At 43.8% G+C, this 17,496-nt stretch overlaps 1 protein-coding gene across 1 annotated transcript; it reads right to left on the reverse strand.

Annotated features, from left to right (window-relative positions):
• Nucleotides 1-676: 676 nt before the first annotated feature.
• Nucleotides 677-11,246, reverse strand: cdc37l1 (cell division cycle 37-like 1). The gene is made up of 8 exons (XM_036528937.1): nt 10,974-11,246; nt 8,982-9,266; nt 8,658-8,751; nt 7,891-8,006; nt 7,274-7,396; nt 4,589-4,762; nt 2,775-2,846; nt 677-1,755 (listed from the first exon to the last, which is right to left on the reverse strand). The coding sequence occupies exons 1-8, from the start codon at nt 11,073-11,075 to the stop codon at nt 1,639-1,641; spliced, it is 1,083 nt and encodes a 360-aa protein (XP_036384830.1). The 5' UTR covers nt 11,076-11,246; the 3' UTR covers nt 677-1,638.
• Nucleotides 11,247-17,496: the final 6,250 nt, after the last annotated feature.

Below are 17,496 nucleotides of genomic sequence, written 5' to 3' on the forward strand. Positions count from 1 at the left end.
AGTTGTACTCAAGCTCCACCCTCTATCGTGACTGTGTAATCAGTCTTCTGTTGATACGGTACACAGTACGATATGGAACATTTTGTAACTTCGGCATGGTTTTTTTCCTATTTCATTGGGCATTTGGATGTTACTGGGCTGCACTTTAAACCACAATAAACAGAGCCTGGTAAAACCAGGCCCTGACATGACTCTGGGACTCAGTCAAAATGAGATGCTCACATTCTGTGTAGAGACCTTTTTGAGATGTTAGATTTTACCCCCGAATCTAGAAGCAGACGGATGACACGACAGCACAGACTGCTCGCTAGGATACGTTCAGGGCTGTTACCCATCTCACAGCTAGACCCCTGCCAGGGGAGACGTCCCATATGTGCTTTCTTTCCAACTATGTGTAAAACCCCAAATATCCTTATCGACTGAGCCTTTCCAATGGTTATTTCCAATGCCTTTTGCAAAATATTTTGGAATGAGTATACAGTTGGCTTTGGAAGATCAAACTAAAATAGTGATGCAAATTGACAATATATTAATACACTATAATAGTATCTGTATATTAACACGATGTATTTTTCATTGCTATACAGCAATTAGGAGGGTTTTGTTGAAAGCAATTTTATTAGTTATTGATTGATACGAACATGCATTTTGTTTCAGCAAAAGCTTTTTCTGATACAGCAGATTCATAACAAAATTGTGACGGTGCTTTCACACTAAAGCCCATTTATTTTGGAAATAATGGCAGTATCTACAGCCCCAACACATACTAGCAGAAAATATAGCTATAACATCTCATTAGCATGTTAGTCTTCGCACACCAAATACTTTGCATAGGTTTTAGGTAGCACTGCACAATGCTAAGAACAACACAAGGCTAATAGCACTTTCAAGCACATGTCATTTTGCCTCGTGCCAAACTGAATATTACTCTCTTGTTACGGCACCACTAACAGCAGTGTGTGCAGACCTTACCAGCTCCAAGCGATGATGCACTCATTTCAGCCAATCAAAAACTATCTGGTGATCTTTGGCCATGTGCGCTGTGGTAGGTTTTCCCTGGGGTGAACCCAGCAGTTTCTCTAATATACTACATGCACAGAGGTCAAGGCCACTGGAACAGGCATCTTTCAAGAGAGTAGGAGCAACCTCAGACAGATGCTACATGAAAATAATGACCTGTTTAAAAAAAAAAAAAAGTGAAACCAATCAATACTTTTATTTTTTTCTCCAAGGAGGGAATTTGGCGTCTTGTGCTAAGCTTATGCAAGGCTCAGACATAATTCATTAGACGAGCTCCCTTCATTGTGAAACTGAGATGAAAGCAGATTAGAACGTCTCCTTCCATCCAACTTTACCTCTGCCATCCTCGCTCAACTCTGCGAAAAAAACAAAAAAAACAAAACAAAAAACCCCAACCAAAATAATCCGGAGCAGGGAAATGATCTTAACAAACGTGACAGCTTCACAATACAATTTCCTTTTTTAAAATACTTTCCAGAACAAATATAAAGTGCGGCGCACATTCAGGCGGGAAATTCAGCGTACAAAAATAGTCTGTGTGGGTTCTTGGCCCTCCCGCTCATTTCAGTTTCCTATTCGAATCCAATTCCTAGGACGAGGCAAAGGAGTGTCACTTCGCTACGAGGTCTCCATCAGTCTGGGCTCTTCCGTTTCTGTGGCGTCCTCCTTCTGCCCTCGTATGGTGGTGCTCCACAGCCCTGCCTCCAAACACTGCTTCACGTGATACTCTGCCACCTGGTGGTACATAGGGGAAAAGCATGGAAGTCTTCATCCCACCAACCCCTATGCAAGCATTAAGATCACAAATACCAAGGAAAAGATCATCCTCCATGAAAACCAACACTAAATGCCAAGTCTGGAGTGTGGATTTAAGATCCTTTTTTAAGACTACTGCAGAGGAAACATTCCTTCACCTACAATGTCTGAAGGACTCAAACCCCTGTTCTGTACCCAAACTGTAAGCTCATACTCTAATAACAACTTGTGGCATTTTCCACAAAGAATGGCCTCCTGACTGCTATGTGCAGTAGGCAGAATGTTTCACCAGTTTGCTCAATGTTAATTTAAAAGATCTGGTAAACTATTACTGTAAAAAGGTCAGAGAATCAAGTTCTGAATTCTGAATTACTGTGATTCCCTTTTCCCCCTCAGATTTGATCTCACAGATTAGTGCTTTTTATGTAACCCCTCCCTGCTGAACTCCTCACCTCTCATTGGCTCATATCTAGAGTTTCCACTGTCCTGCACAGCATTATTCCCTCTGAGTGCTTTCTTCCTGTGCAGATTTGGCATGCTGTCGGCCTTTTCAGCCAGATGGTCGTGATCTCATCCTCAGGAGTGAAAGGCCATCATTTTCAGCCAAATACTACATGGCCTATAGTTTCTCTTAAATGGTTGCAAGTCCAGTTATGGTAAAGCAATCCAGCCTAATGTCATCTGATATACCAGCACAGTAGTGATTAGTACTGAAATCTTGTTTGAGCTGAAAAAAGAAGACCTTTAAGTGTAGCTGCATATTTTTCAATGCAGATACACTTCACACATAACAAATATTTTATGCTGGAGAGCTGCCCAGATAGACATGAGGGGAAAAACACTACATTTGAGAATTGTGACCTGACAGCAGTCTCTGGTAAAAATTTAGTGTCACTGATGCTGAAGTTAGCAGGCCAAGTCCCCACAAATGCCAATGGGAACGGGAGTGACTGTGAGATGAATGAATTATGGCAACACACTCATAATGATGGAGGTACCTGTGGATTCATGCTGCTGAGAACGTTCTGTAGGATCTGCATGTCTTGCAGCTGGAAGCCCCTTCTTAGCTCCTGCAGAATTGGAACAACTCAGACTAAGGGATGTTCTGCTAATGTTTCCTCGACTGTCAACTTTCAAGGGCACCTCAAAATAATTTAAATAAATTAATAAAATGAATAAATTAAAATTTTAAATTAAAATTAGTACATTCTACTGTAGAAAAAATGCTTTGTGACATTCACAAATGAGTTGCGTAACATTACCCCAGTTCTAGTTTCTCTCCACTGGCTACCCATTAAATACCGGATTGATTTTAAAATACTCTTACTTACATTTAAGGCTTTAAATGGGCTTGTCCCTCCCTATCTTAAGGATCTTCTTCACCCATACCTTCCACAAAGAGCCCTTTGTTCCCAAAATACCGGGCTTCTCATCGTTCCAAAAGTGGGCAAAACTACTATAGGTGACAGAGCCTTTTCCTAACGAGCCCCTCTCCTGTGGAACATCTTACCCACCGAGGTTTGGGGAGCAGACTCTCTCTCCACCTTTAAGTCTAGGCTCAAAACATATCTATACAGTAAATCCTTCAGCTGAAGGACATGGCCTGGTGCTGGCATGGATCATAGAGTCTCTGGTGGACTAGGTCAGTCATTGGGTAGTCACTGGGTCAGTCAGGTAGTCATTGCTGTCACTTAATCATGGAATGGCCTTAGGGTCACCCTCATGATTGTGCCAGTCCCTTGCCTCCTGTCCCCCAGGTATGCTGCCATGTTAGTCTGCTGGGGTTTTTTCTTTGTTGCACACTGTCATCTTTCTCCCTGCCCCTCCTCTCCCGCCTCTCTGCTGTACATTCCTGCCATCCTTATCATCCACTAATCAATGTTTTTCAATTTTGTTTTCCTCACCCGGCTCTGGGCTCCTGCCTGGAGCTGTAACCCAAGCATCACTTCGGGACCCCCAGCTCAGCTTCCCCGCCATCATTCCTGTGGAGCCCCCCATGTACCAAGAACTGGACCCTTGATGACTACATGCCATGCATATTCTGCTGTATAACTTTTAAGATTTAAGATTTACAAGACCCATTATGTTTTACGCACTGTATATTACTGTGTCTTACTACCTACATGTTTCACCGTTCTTAAGTACTGTTAAGAACTTCTTAGGAAATTCTTTCCTACTCTGTTTGTCCACCCAGTGCCAGTCAGAAGCAGATGGGCTCCCCCTCTGACCCGGGTTCTGCTCAAGGTTTCTTCCTATTAGTCAGGGAGTTTTTCCCTGCCACTGTCACCTTGGCTTGGGGTATCAGGACTGGAATACCGATGTAAAGCCGCTTTGTGACAGCTCATGTTGTAAAAAGCGCTATATAAATAAACTGAACTGAATTGAATAATACCTCTTGCAGCATGAAAGTATGGACGCAGTGGGAATCACTTTGCATAAATAATTCTGACTGTCATGAACTTTCATGCAGCCACCAACACTCATCGCCTAAATTGTTAATGCGCAAAATCACTCTAGAACAGTGCCAGAAATGTGTCCATCTACCCATTATATAGGTTCAGAACTTAAATATTCAATGTTGTTTCCCTAAATATTCATGGCATCTATCAAACTAGATAATCTATCAAACTATAATCTCTGTGGAATTTGCTGGATACTGTTTGACTTAGCATTGAGCAACTCCTTGGCAGAAGTACAAGCTGAAAATGCCACTGAAAACAGAGCTTCAATTGTCTTTTTTCACCCAAATGAAACCGACTGAAAATGAAACATGAAAACAACAACAGCAAAAAAGCTTCATTGTGTGACCTACGGGGGGCAGGGATTCCAGGACCTCTTTGGGGTCCAGGCAGCAGTAGTTTTGGGTTTTCTGGTGCTCCACATTGTTTGGAGTCTCTCCTTTGCTCTGGACTGTGTACTCTTTCACCCGCTGCTTGAAGGCTTCCAGCTCAGTTCGGAAGACATCCAAATATCCCTCCTGGCCAGTCTTCAAGAGAAGAGAGGAGAAATTATCCATTACCATAACGGATTTACTACAGTTTCGCTTGTTAAGCTCTCTAAATCAGATCCACTTGTAAATGGTGCCTTAAGAGATTTTAATATGAAATGAGAGAGGGGAGAGAAATACTCAAACTGTAAATACTCAAGCTGTGTGTTTACATGAGCTTGAAGTAAAAAAGAGACTGGGGATTTCCTTACACTCACTCTACCTCCAGGTGTACGTCAGCCTGGGCCAGTATCAGTCTCTTGCTCACACTGCAGTATGACTCTCAACTAAAACCTGAAAGTAGTGTATGTTTTCTGTGAAATGACGGAATGATAACTTGTGACAGTTCTATCCCCCACACACACCTCTCATGAATAACTGGGCGGCAGAGAGGCGCCATTTCATTGTAAGAAACATCACATAAAAGGAGGTAGGGGAGAATGTAATTTGGATTTAATATCCACTGCTATTTTACACAGTAATGAATGGTGCTTCCCAGATTGCATGGGGATGCACAGTGGTCATTAAGCTCACCTCACACATTCTCCACCTAAGAAGCAGTTTGGTTTGCCCTGTGAAGCCTTGCAGGACTGCCAAGAATGGACAATGGACTGTCCTCTTTTAAGCTTTGCATGGGTAGCTGGAATGTCTGACTGCTTACTGTATGGCTGAAAATGCTGGCTGCAGTGTTGTAACTCATTGGATACCTACTGCAAAAGATTCTCCCATTATGAACAGGAATGACTGTTCATGATTGATGTTTTAATTCTGGTGGCTGATTAATGTAACACAAGTTTATATTCCATCAGTAAAATAATGACCTTGGATCGTTTGGCGATCAGCTTGATTCTGCAGTCAGATGGGAACAATTTGAGGCAATAATGAGTGAACTTGTCTATGCAGTATTTGCAAACCATGCTGACATGTTGCAAGGGATATAAACAGATGTGGACTGTCAGCTGGTATTGTATGAACATGCAACACTACATCTAGCCCATGTCAGCCATGGGGGGTTTCGCAATTACAATGATGAATGTGTCTGGGCACCCTCCTTATACATGAATCACACTTGCACTCTAGCCTGGGGGTACATGACTGAATGCATTTAAATGCATAGGCACAGCTGGAGGTGCTTTACCCTGACAACTGAACAAGCCTGCAGCTTAAGGCTGATCAATGGCAGTCAACTTTCTCACTGGATCTTGGAAACCAAACTCATTCATTTAAGTACTGGCGTAACTGGCTGTGTCCTCAAGGAGGCAGATTTAGACATACTTGAAGCAATACTATTGTCAAACTACAATAAAATGCCAATCACATGCAATTTCACTGCTGTTAGTTCAACAAGAATTAAAATGGTGTTCTTGTGCAAACAAACAGCAAAAGTCAGACACGTAAGGCAAACTGATGCGTGCAGAAGAGGGCCTCAAGTCAAAACAGTATAGGCTAAGTACACCCTAATGAGGCCATCAAGAACAGGGCATATTTATGCACTTGGAATTCCAAGCAAAAGTCATATTAGGTCACGTCCCCCTCTAGTGGTCACAGAACCTCATAACATCAAGCTATAAACACTTCTCACCCATTTATAGCAGATGATTAAAACATGGTTATATAATTAGCACTTGTACCAGATTTAACTAGGAAGCAGCACAGAACAGGTTTGCAAGTTCACCTTCTAAATAAACCTTTTCAATAAACAGTCCTTTTTTCCCCACTTTATAATTGCTCAGGAATGGCCAATGTCAAACTGGATCTAGTGATCTGCGATCTGAAGGCTCTAGCGACTGGGATGTATGGTAGTATATGTGGCTTCCCTTGTCTAGTCAGGGTGCACAAGTTAACTTATGGTAGGGCTGGAACAGTGTTATGCTCACACTCACTGGTTCAGGAGTGTTGTTAGCCTGCTCTGACACTGTTCATTCAACTTGAATGGATACACTTCTGTTCTTTTGTGCTGGAAGTCACTCTGGATAAGAGCGTCTGCTAAATGAATGTAATGTAACTGTAACTGTGACATCCAAGCAGCCACCTGATGAGTAGCTATCCCTACCTATAAGAATACATAACTACAAACATAGATACTATTTCATTTTATTTACATACATCATATTATTTTTCTCTGGTAATACGTGTTCTGGTAATCTTATGGAATATATCAACATGGTTTACCAAGGTATATATTACGATATTGTTATAACACATATGATGCCAAGTCTAACAGACATGATTAGACGAATGCATCCACACAGCATCAGTAATAGTGTACTTGTATACAACATGCTCTAAACCCAGGTAGATGGTTGCCCAATGAAAAACAGAAAGGCTTCTTCAAAAATATGAGAGAAGAGGAGAACACTTCCTGCTGCGTATGTTCAATTACTGTGAGGATTGACAGTTTCATAGACACTGCCTGTCAGCATGGGCTGCATGCACTTCATAGCCACAATGCGTAACCAGCCCACAGTGTCACGTGCTCTTAATGCACATCAAGCTGCAAACTGCGCTTACTCTGGCTTTCTGGAAGAACTGCCGGAAGCACCCACGGGGGTCCTGTTGGGAACTGCTGGCCATCTCCAGGATGAACTGCATGGCTACAGCCTGGTGAGCGACCTGCTCCATCAAGGCTTCTTTCTGTGGAAAACAAACAGCAACAAGTGTCATTATTTTGTTAAAATTAGAATTACTGTCAAAGACGACACAATCAAACTCACAATGGAATGTTTGATACAAATGACAGAATATCAAATTCAACTGATATTGTCTGCTTACTCTGAGTGATTACAGATCTCTCCCAGGAGAAGTAAGAGGGGATTAATCTGTAGAGTGAAAGTGAAACTGCAGCCCTATTCACACTTGCATGAAACCCAGATTGTTTCCAATTTTAAGATTAAAAGGACTGACTCAAATGAAGTGGCTTGCACAAGGCTCAAGACACACCAAGGTGATTCAGCTACAAGAGAAGAGGATGGCATGTGAACGCAAGTGCTTGAGTGTGTGTCTTTAAGAGAAGGGGGACAGTATGGAGGCATTACTGTGTGAGTGTTAGCTTCTTTAAGAGAAGGGGGACAGTATGGAGGCATTACTGTGTGAGTGTTAGCTTCTTTAAGAGAAGGGGCTGGTCTGACCTCCTCAGCCTGGAGTCGAAAGCACCACAGGATTAAGTAGTTGGCCGTCTCCTCACAGATGAGGTATGTCCTATCAGACAGGAAGCGCTGGCTGTCATCCCACCGCCGTAGCATGCCTGCACGCACACAAAGGCACGTGAGTGTGTACATGTGCAGGTTTGCGCTCATACATACACACACGCGCGCGCGCACACACACACACAGGGGACATGAGCACTGGTCAATGCACTTGCTCTTAATCTTCTGCATTGCAGTGTTACAAGTCTACACCCCTTATCTGGCCCATCACACATATAAGTAACATACAAAAGTCAAAGAACTTTTCTAAATAAATAAAATACTTAGGGCATACTCACAAGTAGTTTGCTTGATTGATTTTAACGGAGGTGGTTTGTTTAGAAGTGGTTTGTTTAGAGCTATATGCAAAAATCCTGACAGTGATGCAATGTGAATCAAGACAATCAAACCATTAAAGAGGAACTTGAAACTGAACTATGTCTGTGAAAAACATTTAGCATTATGAAGTAATGCAGTCAGGTTCACCTAGAAATGAACAGCTCAGAAAGGGCACTATTACTGAAGGAGAAGATTTGGAGGGACTGTTTATAGGCTCTGAACTCAATCTCTAAATTTTGAATGGAACATTCCAGTAACAACACCATTGAGTTCTGATTTCTTTCCAGCAATCAATGGAAATTGAAGTTGTATGTTGTCTCATTAATTCTAAATTTACCAAGACTCTCATAAGTGGTGTTCTTATCACTTACCAAAATGTCTCAACTCCTGTTCATATTTCTGAACAAAGGTTTTGCTTTTGTCATGTTCCACTTCCACGCTTCCACTCTGAACATTAATGATACTCTATAAAGAAAAGAGGAATGAACTTTTTCACATTGCATTTTTGACAATAATGACCTGTTTCATCAGGCATGTGCGCTGATTTATAGAACTACGGCATTTATTATGACACAACAGTTATGAAGTTAAGACACAGCAGAAGTAGGTGTCAGAGGGTCCCCTCCTCACTTACAGGATAAAGGTACCTAATATAATATTTCAAAAACAGCGCCGGCATTCCCGTGTGTCACTACCTTGTCGAAGACGTCTCGGCTGCTGAGCAGGCTAAGCACAGGGCTCCTGCTGAGGTCCTGGCTTCCCAGCATGCTCTCCTTGTGGCGCCACTCCTCCTCTGTCTGGGAGAGCTCGGCGGAGCTGGTGAGGGCCCGGGCATGCTCCTGCTCCGCCGACTCCGAGCCATGGAGCTCCAGGCCACAGAGCTGGTCCTGTGCCTCCACCAGCTGCCAGCTGGACTCGATGGAGGCCTTCACACACCGCTGCTGGCTCTGGCACAGCGAGGCCATTCTCTCTGCGCTCGGCTAAAAACACACAGTGGGGGGGGGGGGGGGAGAGAAGTCACACTCATCTGATGTCATGCAACGCCTTCCCCACTAAGCTGAGACCCTGGTCTGCCGTGAGATATAGATACAGGGGTCTGATGCCTAGCGCAGGACTGAGTTTAAGAGTGTAGGGGATGAGATACAAGATGCCCCCACCCTTCACAGAGACTGCAATGAGAACTTAACTAGCCCCTGCTGTGAGGGGCATGGATCTCTTCCTTAGCTAGGTAGCTGTTTATATTTGGAAGTCATGAGCTGTATGACATCCAAGTCTGTCAGTTCAATTGCAGCTTAGAAGAGTGCTGTATTACCACACAGGTTTCACGTGCAACATAAACCATACTGATATTTATCCTGAAACTCAGCAGTAGCGGAATGTTTTTCCATGTGAACTCAATCACCCCAGTGCCAAACCTAAATGACAACAACATTCTTCACGTGTTCTGAAAATCATCCTTGTGGGTCTGCCCCAAATCAATTATTATTACAGATGTAAAGAGTGATGAAAAGATCAAGCTTATCGGTTTTCTTCCCCAATATTTTCTTGCACTTGGGTTTGCAGGCATTGTCACCTACAGAGACTCACTATTCAATTGTTATGGATAATATCAGTGTTTTGTTTCAGTGTTAAATGTCCCATTAATCCTGACATTTCATTGGATCTTGGGGCAATCCTGTGGCAGTGACCCATTTGTCCGTGCATCCTCTTTGTCAGACTCAGATGGCACGTGAAATGGTAAATGAGGGGTATTTATTAGACTATACAGGTTGATGTTCGAGTCCTATGGATATTACATAGTTAAATTATTCTGAATTATACACTTTATTATAGTACAATGACGTACAGATCGTCAGCTGCCCTGGATACGAGTGTCCAGTGACGTACTTTTATAATTAGCCACAAGAGGTGTAACCACACTTCTGTCATCTTGGCCACAGCAGCGGAGAGGGGAAAATCTGATGGGCCACTTCGAAATGGCTGTGTAATGGCTCCTGTTCTCATCAGACATCATGCTTGCCAAATAAGCACGAAAAGACTAAAATAGCTTTTCCCTAGGTGGGAAATATTTCAGTTAAAGATTTTAAAAACCGCACGAAGTGCACTGAAATACATGTGTAATGACAACACTGCAGATCAGTGTTTCTAAGTTAACCATAGACCGACGTTTTGATTTCGACAAATAAATTTGATACATCACTGTTTAGAAATAAAACGAGAGAACCCTCTCTATAACGAGCTAGCGTTACCAACCCAGTCACCTACTTTCAGGTCGAAAGTTTAGTTGGCTAGCTAGCAAGCTAACGGATGTTGTTTGAGACAAAAATATCGCAAGTTACGCTGGGGCAAAATAATTCACTACGTTGTTAGCTCCTGAACAACGGAGTCAGCTACGCTGAGGACTTACACATGCATGTATACTTAACACCGTTCTAGCTGGCCAGACAGTAAACACAGGTAACAAGCAACTAACGTTAGCCAAGTTAGCTAGCTAGCTCGCTATTCTTATCGGCAATGCTGAGTTGCTAGGTATTGCTAGCCACCTCGCAACCAGTACGTGAAATCTCTTTTGCACAGCGGTGACTGCTATTTTTATTTGCACTATACGATAGTTAGCTAGAACAGAAAAGGCATTCACATGGTACTTAGCTACGCTGAACAACTCCATCACTAACATGACAAAATACCTGCTGATGATGAAGCGGTGAGCTGAGGAAGCTTTTTGATCCAGCAACACCGCTGATCTCTTCCTCCGAGAACATGGCAGCTCCACTGCCGAACCACTCCATCGCCACGCTGTTATCCCTCAGATCACAATGTACGGCCGCAAACCCCTGAAAACGGGGACAGTTTGTATTAGGCCAGCTAGTTAGAACAACCTGTTCGGAATCAAGGCTTTAAAACATCAGCTGCCGTTTTTAGAGATGACAACTTCCACCTCCATGGTGCTGACTCACACAACCACGTGACCTAGGACTTTGATCACATGACACATCTGCTATGGCAAGGTATGAGAAGATCAAACTCAGTCCTGCCCCCCTGTGTCAGCTGGGGATAGCACCAGACAAAAGCAACCATTAACCAAAACACATTCTCTAGTATAAGCAACAGTTTTAAGAATTATAAATATACTATATAGTATACCTATACTATTTTAAAGTAAAAGGATAGAACTGTAATTTAATTTAAAAAAATCAGTCCCACTCTTTCAGAGTTAAGGTTGTCCCTCTCCTGGACAAGACTGGTGAGTTTAAACAGGGCCCTTTGTTTTGAATGGGCCCTGATTTCTGTTTTTTAGGCCAAACATTTTGCTCTCCCTATTGATAAAACAATGTACAAGTAAGTAGCTAGTATATATGTGTGTTTCAAAGACGACATTCTTAAAACATGCATCTACTATTTATCATGCTTAGAATTGTCATTAGCATAGGCGTAATTTGTCTTTGTTTCTTATTTGTGCTCAGAACTTCCATGTGCTTCCTTAACAAATAAAACATTACTGAGAAAACACATTTTTCAGGTCTTCAAATCTATTACAATTAAGAGGCCAAACTAACAGGAATAACAACACATCTTAGCAAAGCAAGTCTCCTGAACGTGGCTAAATAATAATGTTATACAGTAGGTACAAAGTGTCACAATTTTATGCATAGAGCGTTACGATGGGCGATCTATGATACCCCATCAGTATCAGGTAAGGAAAATTAAATTCGCCACACAAATACACACAGCATCTAGATCACATTATAGATATCTGCGTATGATAAAAATTGCAAAAAATTGTAGATCTTACCGAAGTAAACAGGCTGTTATGGGTGGTATTAGTTCAGTGGTAGTTCACCTTTTGTAAAGTCAGTAGTTTCCCATCATCCCCCTCAGTTGTTGTTATCATACTGAGCAGTAGTCACTAAAGCCCATTGTCAAATAACATGATGGTCTGTCTCGTCATTATAACACCACAAACACAAACATGGTGCCAGAAGTGGGCCTTTGATTCGGCAATCTAGTATCTACATGTACATTGAGCTGTCAAGTGAGTTTTTCAAGTTTTCGTGTTTCGTTTGCTAACGCTAGCTATACTGCAGCAGCAGCAGTGGATAGCTATGGCCGCAATCATACCCCAGCCAGCTTCGATGAAGCTCGGTGGCAATCTGAGTGTGAATTGGAAAATCTTCTGGGCAAAATATGAGGATTATGCCCTAGCATAGGGCTGGTGGACAAGCCCGGTGATGTCCAGGCAGCGACTCTGAGGAGTGTTATGGGAGCGGAGTGTTGACATGTCTACAAATACAACTTGAACCTGAGTGAGGAGGAGCGAGCGGACGTGACTGCCATACTGGACGCATTGGAACGGTACTTTGAACCAGCAAAAAATGTGATATATGAGCGCTACGTCTTCGGCTATTGTAAACAGGAGGAAGGTGAGACAATAGACTCTTGTGACTTGACTCAGGGAGAAAGCTGCTACATGCGAATATGGAGTCTTAAGAGATTAATTAATCAGGGACAAAATAGTTATTGGCATTGCTAATGAGGGCACATGCAGACGGTTGTTAAGGGAGAAGGGCTTGACATTAGCCAGTGCTATCGAAGCATGTCGAGCAGCAGAGCTAAGTGATTGGCAGTTGAGATCCATGGAGCAGGAGAGAGCTCATTCGGACAATGTCAATGCTATAGGGAAGCAAACATTAAAAAAATCAGCCAGTATTACAGAGAAAATGAGTGGTCACCCCAGATCACAAGGTGAGGGCTTCTCCACATGCAAGTACTCTGGCACAGCACATGGGTGGGGAAAAGAACATTGCCCAGTGTATAGCAAGACCTGCAGTGGTTGTGGCACAGTCAATCATTTTACAAGAGTTTGCAACAAAAACAAGAAAAGAGATGGGAAACTCCACAGAGTCGAGAGACTGAGCACGGATAAAGGCAACGCAGCCATGGAAACCAATGATGTGCATGCAACAGAGAGCATTGGTGCAGTGAGAGCAAAAGGCAAAAAATGGTTTGTCAATCTTCGACTAAATGGCTAACTACAGAGATGTCAGCTTGACTCTGGAGCTACGTGCAACGCCATGGGTCTCAGAGACAAGAAGAGGCTCGCTCTCAGAGAGAAACTAAAACCTAGCGACACCATACTGAAACTGCACTCAGACCATGGGCTGCCATCACTAGGGGTCTTTATTACAGAATGTGTGGTACAAAGGAACAAGTACAAACTGGATTTTGAGTTTGTAAATACACGGCAGTTGCCACTGCTGTCTGGGTACATGTCGGAGGAGATGGGGCTCATGCACTTCACCATCCCAGAGGAGCTCAGAGTAGAAGGGCTCAACACAGTGGACAACAGCCTCACCATGCCTCTTACCAGAGGTGCAGTCATCAGAGCATATCATGATGTATTCACTAGCCCTGTGGAGGCACTCCCTGGAGAGATCCACTTTGAGTTGGGCCCATTTGTTCAGCCAGTGCAGTGTGCACCATGCAACGTCCCGGTGGCCATGAAGGAAGCTGTGAAGGCTCAGCTCGACAGATACAAAGCAGAGGGTCACATCACATCAGTCGGTGAACCCGCAGATTGGATCAGCAATATGATCATTGTCAAAAGACCAGAAAAGCTGCGCATATGTTTACAGCCGCATCATCTCAACCGGGAGCTCAGGCGTTCACATTACATCATGCCCACGCTGGAGGATGTACTTTATAAGCTGCCTAAAGCTAAGGTGTTCACACTGGTTGACGCAAGAGATGCTTTTCTACAGTGCAAGCTGGATGAGGCTAGCAGCCTCATCACCACCTTTTGGATCCCCTGGGCCCGGAAGAGGTGGTTGAAACTGCCATTTGGTGTGTCAGTAGCTCCAGAGGTCTACCAGTGGAAACAGCATGAGCTGTTAGAAGGTCTTGAGGGGGTGGAGCCTATAGCTGACGACATTCTCATCGTAGGCTATGGGGACAGCGACAAAGAGGCAGGCAAAGATCACAATGCCAAGCTGGTGCACCTTCTGAGCCGCTGTCGACAAGTCAAACTGTGGCTCAGTGTCAAGAAGCTTCAGTTCAAAGTGTCTGAGGTGTGCTTTCACGGCCACATCCTGTCAGCCACAGGTCTCAAAGCTGACCCAGAGAAAGTCAGAGCTGTCTTGGACATGCCAGCCCCATCTAACGTCAAGGGCATGCAGCAACTCATCGGATTTGTCACTTACCTGGCCACGTTCCTCCCGCAGCTCTCAGAAGTATGCAAGCCTTTGAGGAGACTCACGGACAAGGACACAGCTTGGCACTGGCTGCCAAAGCACGATGCAGCTGTCGGAGATAAAACAGCCTGTGACAACAACGACTGTGCTGCAATACTACGACATGTCAAAACCCGTCACAGTACAGAGTGACTCCAGCCAGCACGGCATGGGCTGTTGTCTGATGCAGGAGGGACAGCCTATTGCTTTTGCATCGAGGGCACTCACACCCATGGAGCGAAACTATGCACAGATAGAGGAGGAATGCCTTAGCAAAGTATTTGCTCGCCAGCGTTTCCATCATTATCTGTATGGACGAGATAATGTCACAGTGGAGACAGATCACAAGCCCCTCATAGCGATCTTCAGCAAGCCTCTCCTTAATGCTCCCAAGCACTTGCAGAGCATGCTATTGGCTCTGCAGAATTACAACCTGTGAGTTATCTACAAACCAGGACCAGAAATGTTTGTGAGTGACGCATTGAGCAGGGCTGTCACTTCCAACGCCCACCCCGACCCTACACAGGCAGAGCACACAGTCTGCAGTATGGTGGCCGAGCAGCTGACGATTGAGCACATAAATATGGCTGACTATCTTAACATCACACACATGAGACTGTTACAGATACAGTAACACACAGACAATGATAGTCAGTTGCAAGCCATGAAGGCTACTATCCTGCAGCGTTGGCCCGTTGACAAGAATGAAACAGAGTTAGCAGTCAGAGAGTACTGGCCTATCAAAGAGGAGCTGAGTGTTCAGAATGGGGTGCTATTCAGAGGATAAAGAGTTGTGATCCCCAAGTCATTGCATCCTGAGATGCTTGCCAGAGTACACTGCAGTTACATCGGCAGCGAGGCCTGCTATAGACAAGCATGGGAGACAATATACTGGTCAGGAATGCAGAGCGAAATAAAAGACTTTGCAATGAGTATGCAATTGGGCAGCAAAAAGAGACAATGCTGAGCCATGAACTGCCCACACGCCTCTGGCAGATTGTGAGCCTAGATCTATTCCAACACAGTGGGAAAGACTTTCTGTTGTTAGCTGATCACTACTCAGATTTCTGGGAGATTGATGTTCTGCCAGACCTCACCGCGGAGACAAAAATAAAACAATGTAAGGCTCAATTTGTTAGGTATGGTCAACCTGACAGGGTCATCTCAGACAACGGACCCCAGTTTGCCTGTGCTCAGTTCCGCCAATTTTCTGCAGAGTGGGAGTTTGAACACATCACTTACTCACCAAGGCATCCGAACGCCAACGGCAAAGCAGAAGCTGCTGTCAAAATTGCAAAGAACCTATGCAAGAAAGCCCTGTGGGAAGGCAAGGATGCCTGAAAGGCAATCTTACAATGGCGAAACACCCTGAAAAACCTCCCTGGAAAAACATTCGTTTCCAACCGTCCCCTGTGCCTGGAGGAAGAGGATCTGGGCCACGATGCTGAGAGCTGGGCAACTGATGAATGCTCGAGAAGGATGATCCATCTCCTCTGAGGAAACGGAGCTTCTCAGTTATTTGGAGTGTTGACGAGATACAGTATACACATGAAAAGGAATCTCAGAAAGTTTGTTGCCTGCCTCGAACGCAGGCTGGAGACTTTCTAGAGCATGTGCACAAGTCCCTAGCCAGAGCAGTCACGGGTCCAGTGGTCATGGTTCACACTGAAACATTGAAGTTCTTCAAAACAAATTTGTTGGTCTAGCAACAAAGATAAGGACCAGAACCTTTACAGTTGTCCTCTGTGGAATTCTGCCAGTAGCATGTGCTAGCCAAAGGAAGCGTGATTCTAAATTACATCATTTAATGTGTGTCTACAGAAGTGAAGCAGGAAAGAGGGGTTCAGGTTTACGGGGCATTGGCGGTCCTTTGGGAACAACTGGGCCTGTAAAAACGTGACAGGTTGCACTTGAGTCAGAGGGGCACAGATGCATTGGTCCTGCGTGTGCACAAAGAAAATGAGGAATATTTAAACTAGGGAAATGGCAGAGCAGGGAGGCTAAATAGGGTTAAAAATGTGGGAACACAGGTTGTCTAGATGGCTAGAAGTCAGAGGCTGAAACTGAGGGCGCAATTCCTACCAACAGAGGTATTCCTAGAGCAGTGAAGGCACCCCAAAGAAAGGGCCTAATTTTGTGGTCTGGGATGTGGATGGAGTGAAAAATAGAGTATAAGTACTATGTTGAGATGCCTTTATGGGGCGTTATTTGTGGTAAATGGGGCTGGTATGTAGGGGACAGGAAGATAAGATTATTGGTTATAAGCTGTTCAGAAAGGATAGAGCTAGTAAAAGCAGAGGTGGAATTACCCTACAAAAAGGTAATAAAAATAACATTTTACAAATATCCTAGTGAACATACAGTATATGAGATGTATGGTTTAATTACTGGGGGAAAGTGAGAAGTGCCTAAAAGCAGAAATGTTATTGACCACTGGGATCAGATTATATTAAGTGACGTTGTGTGTTAGCAGAATGAAACGGCATATTTAGAGGTAAAGAAAATGCATGTGGTTCCTGTTATGTGGCAGTTGAAAGTTAGAGCCTCCACTGAGTGTGTGTGTGTCGGGGGAGAGTCTTGGGTCGCTCTGATGCACCCATACTCCTTTAGCCATGCATAAGGGACACTGACTGCTCGTTACTGATTGCGTAGTCTGAGCAGGCTGGTGGCTGGTGGAAAATGGTGCTAAATGCCTGGCATGGTTCCCTGCACCTTACTTGGTGAAGTGTGAGGATGAAGAAGATGAGGAAGATTATCAGGCTGGGTCATTAGTGGAAGGTAAGACATCTGAGGTATTCTGAATTTAAGAGATCATTATGGGATGACTTTTTAAAAGCATTAGTTGGAAAACAGTACATTTTAAAAGGGGATAATTAAATACTAATTAAAATAATAATGTTTACCATTGTTTTTTTTCTTGGTTCATGGTTTACATATAGGTATGCTGTACTGTGTTGTAAGGAACTATACATCTCAAAGAGAG

This window comes from Megalops cyprinoides, chromosome 5 (genome assembly GCF_013368585.1).
Source record: "Megalops cyprinoides isolate fMegCyp1 chromosome 5, fMegCyp1.pri, whole genome shotgun sequence".
NCBI classification, from domain to species: Eukaryota; Metazoa; Chordata; class Actinopteri; order Elopiformes; family Megalopidae; genus Megalops; species Megalops cyprinoides.

Bases quoted from the DNA above. Each gene is read 5' to 3' on its own strand.
- cdc37l1 (XM_036528937.1), bottom strand. From the start codon at position 11,075: ATGGAGTGGTTCGGCAGTGGAGCTGCCATGTTCTCGGAGGAAGAGATC. The intron at 9,267-10,973 runs GTATTTTGTCAT...GTGTGTTTTTAG, and splicing joins CACCGCTTCATCATCAGCAG to CCGAGCGCAGAGAGAATGGC. The intron at 1,756-2,774 runs GTACCTCCATCA...ATGTACCACCAG, and splicing joins TCAGCAGCATGAATCCACAG to GTGGCAGAGTATCACGTGAA.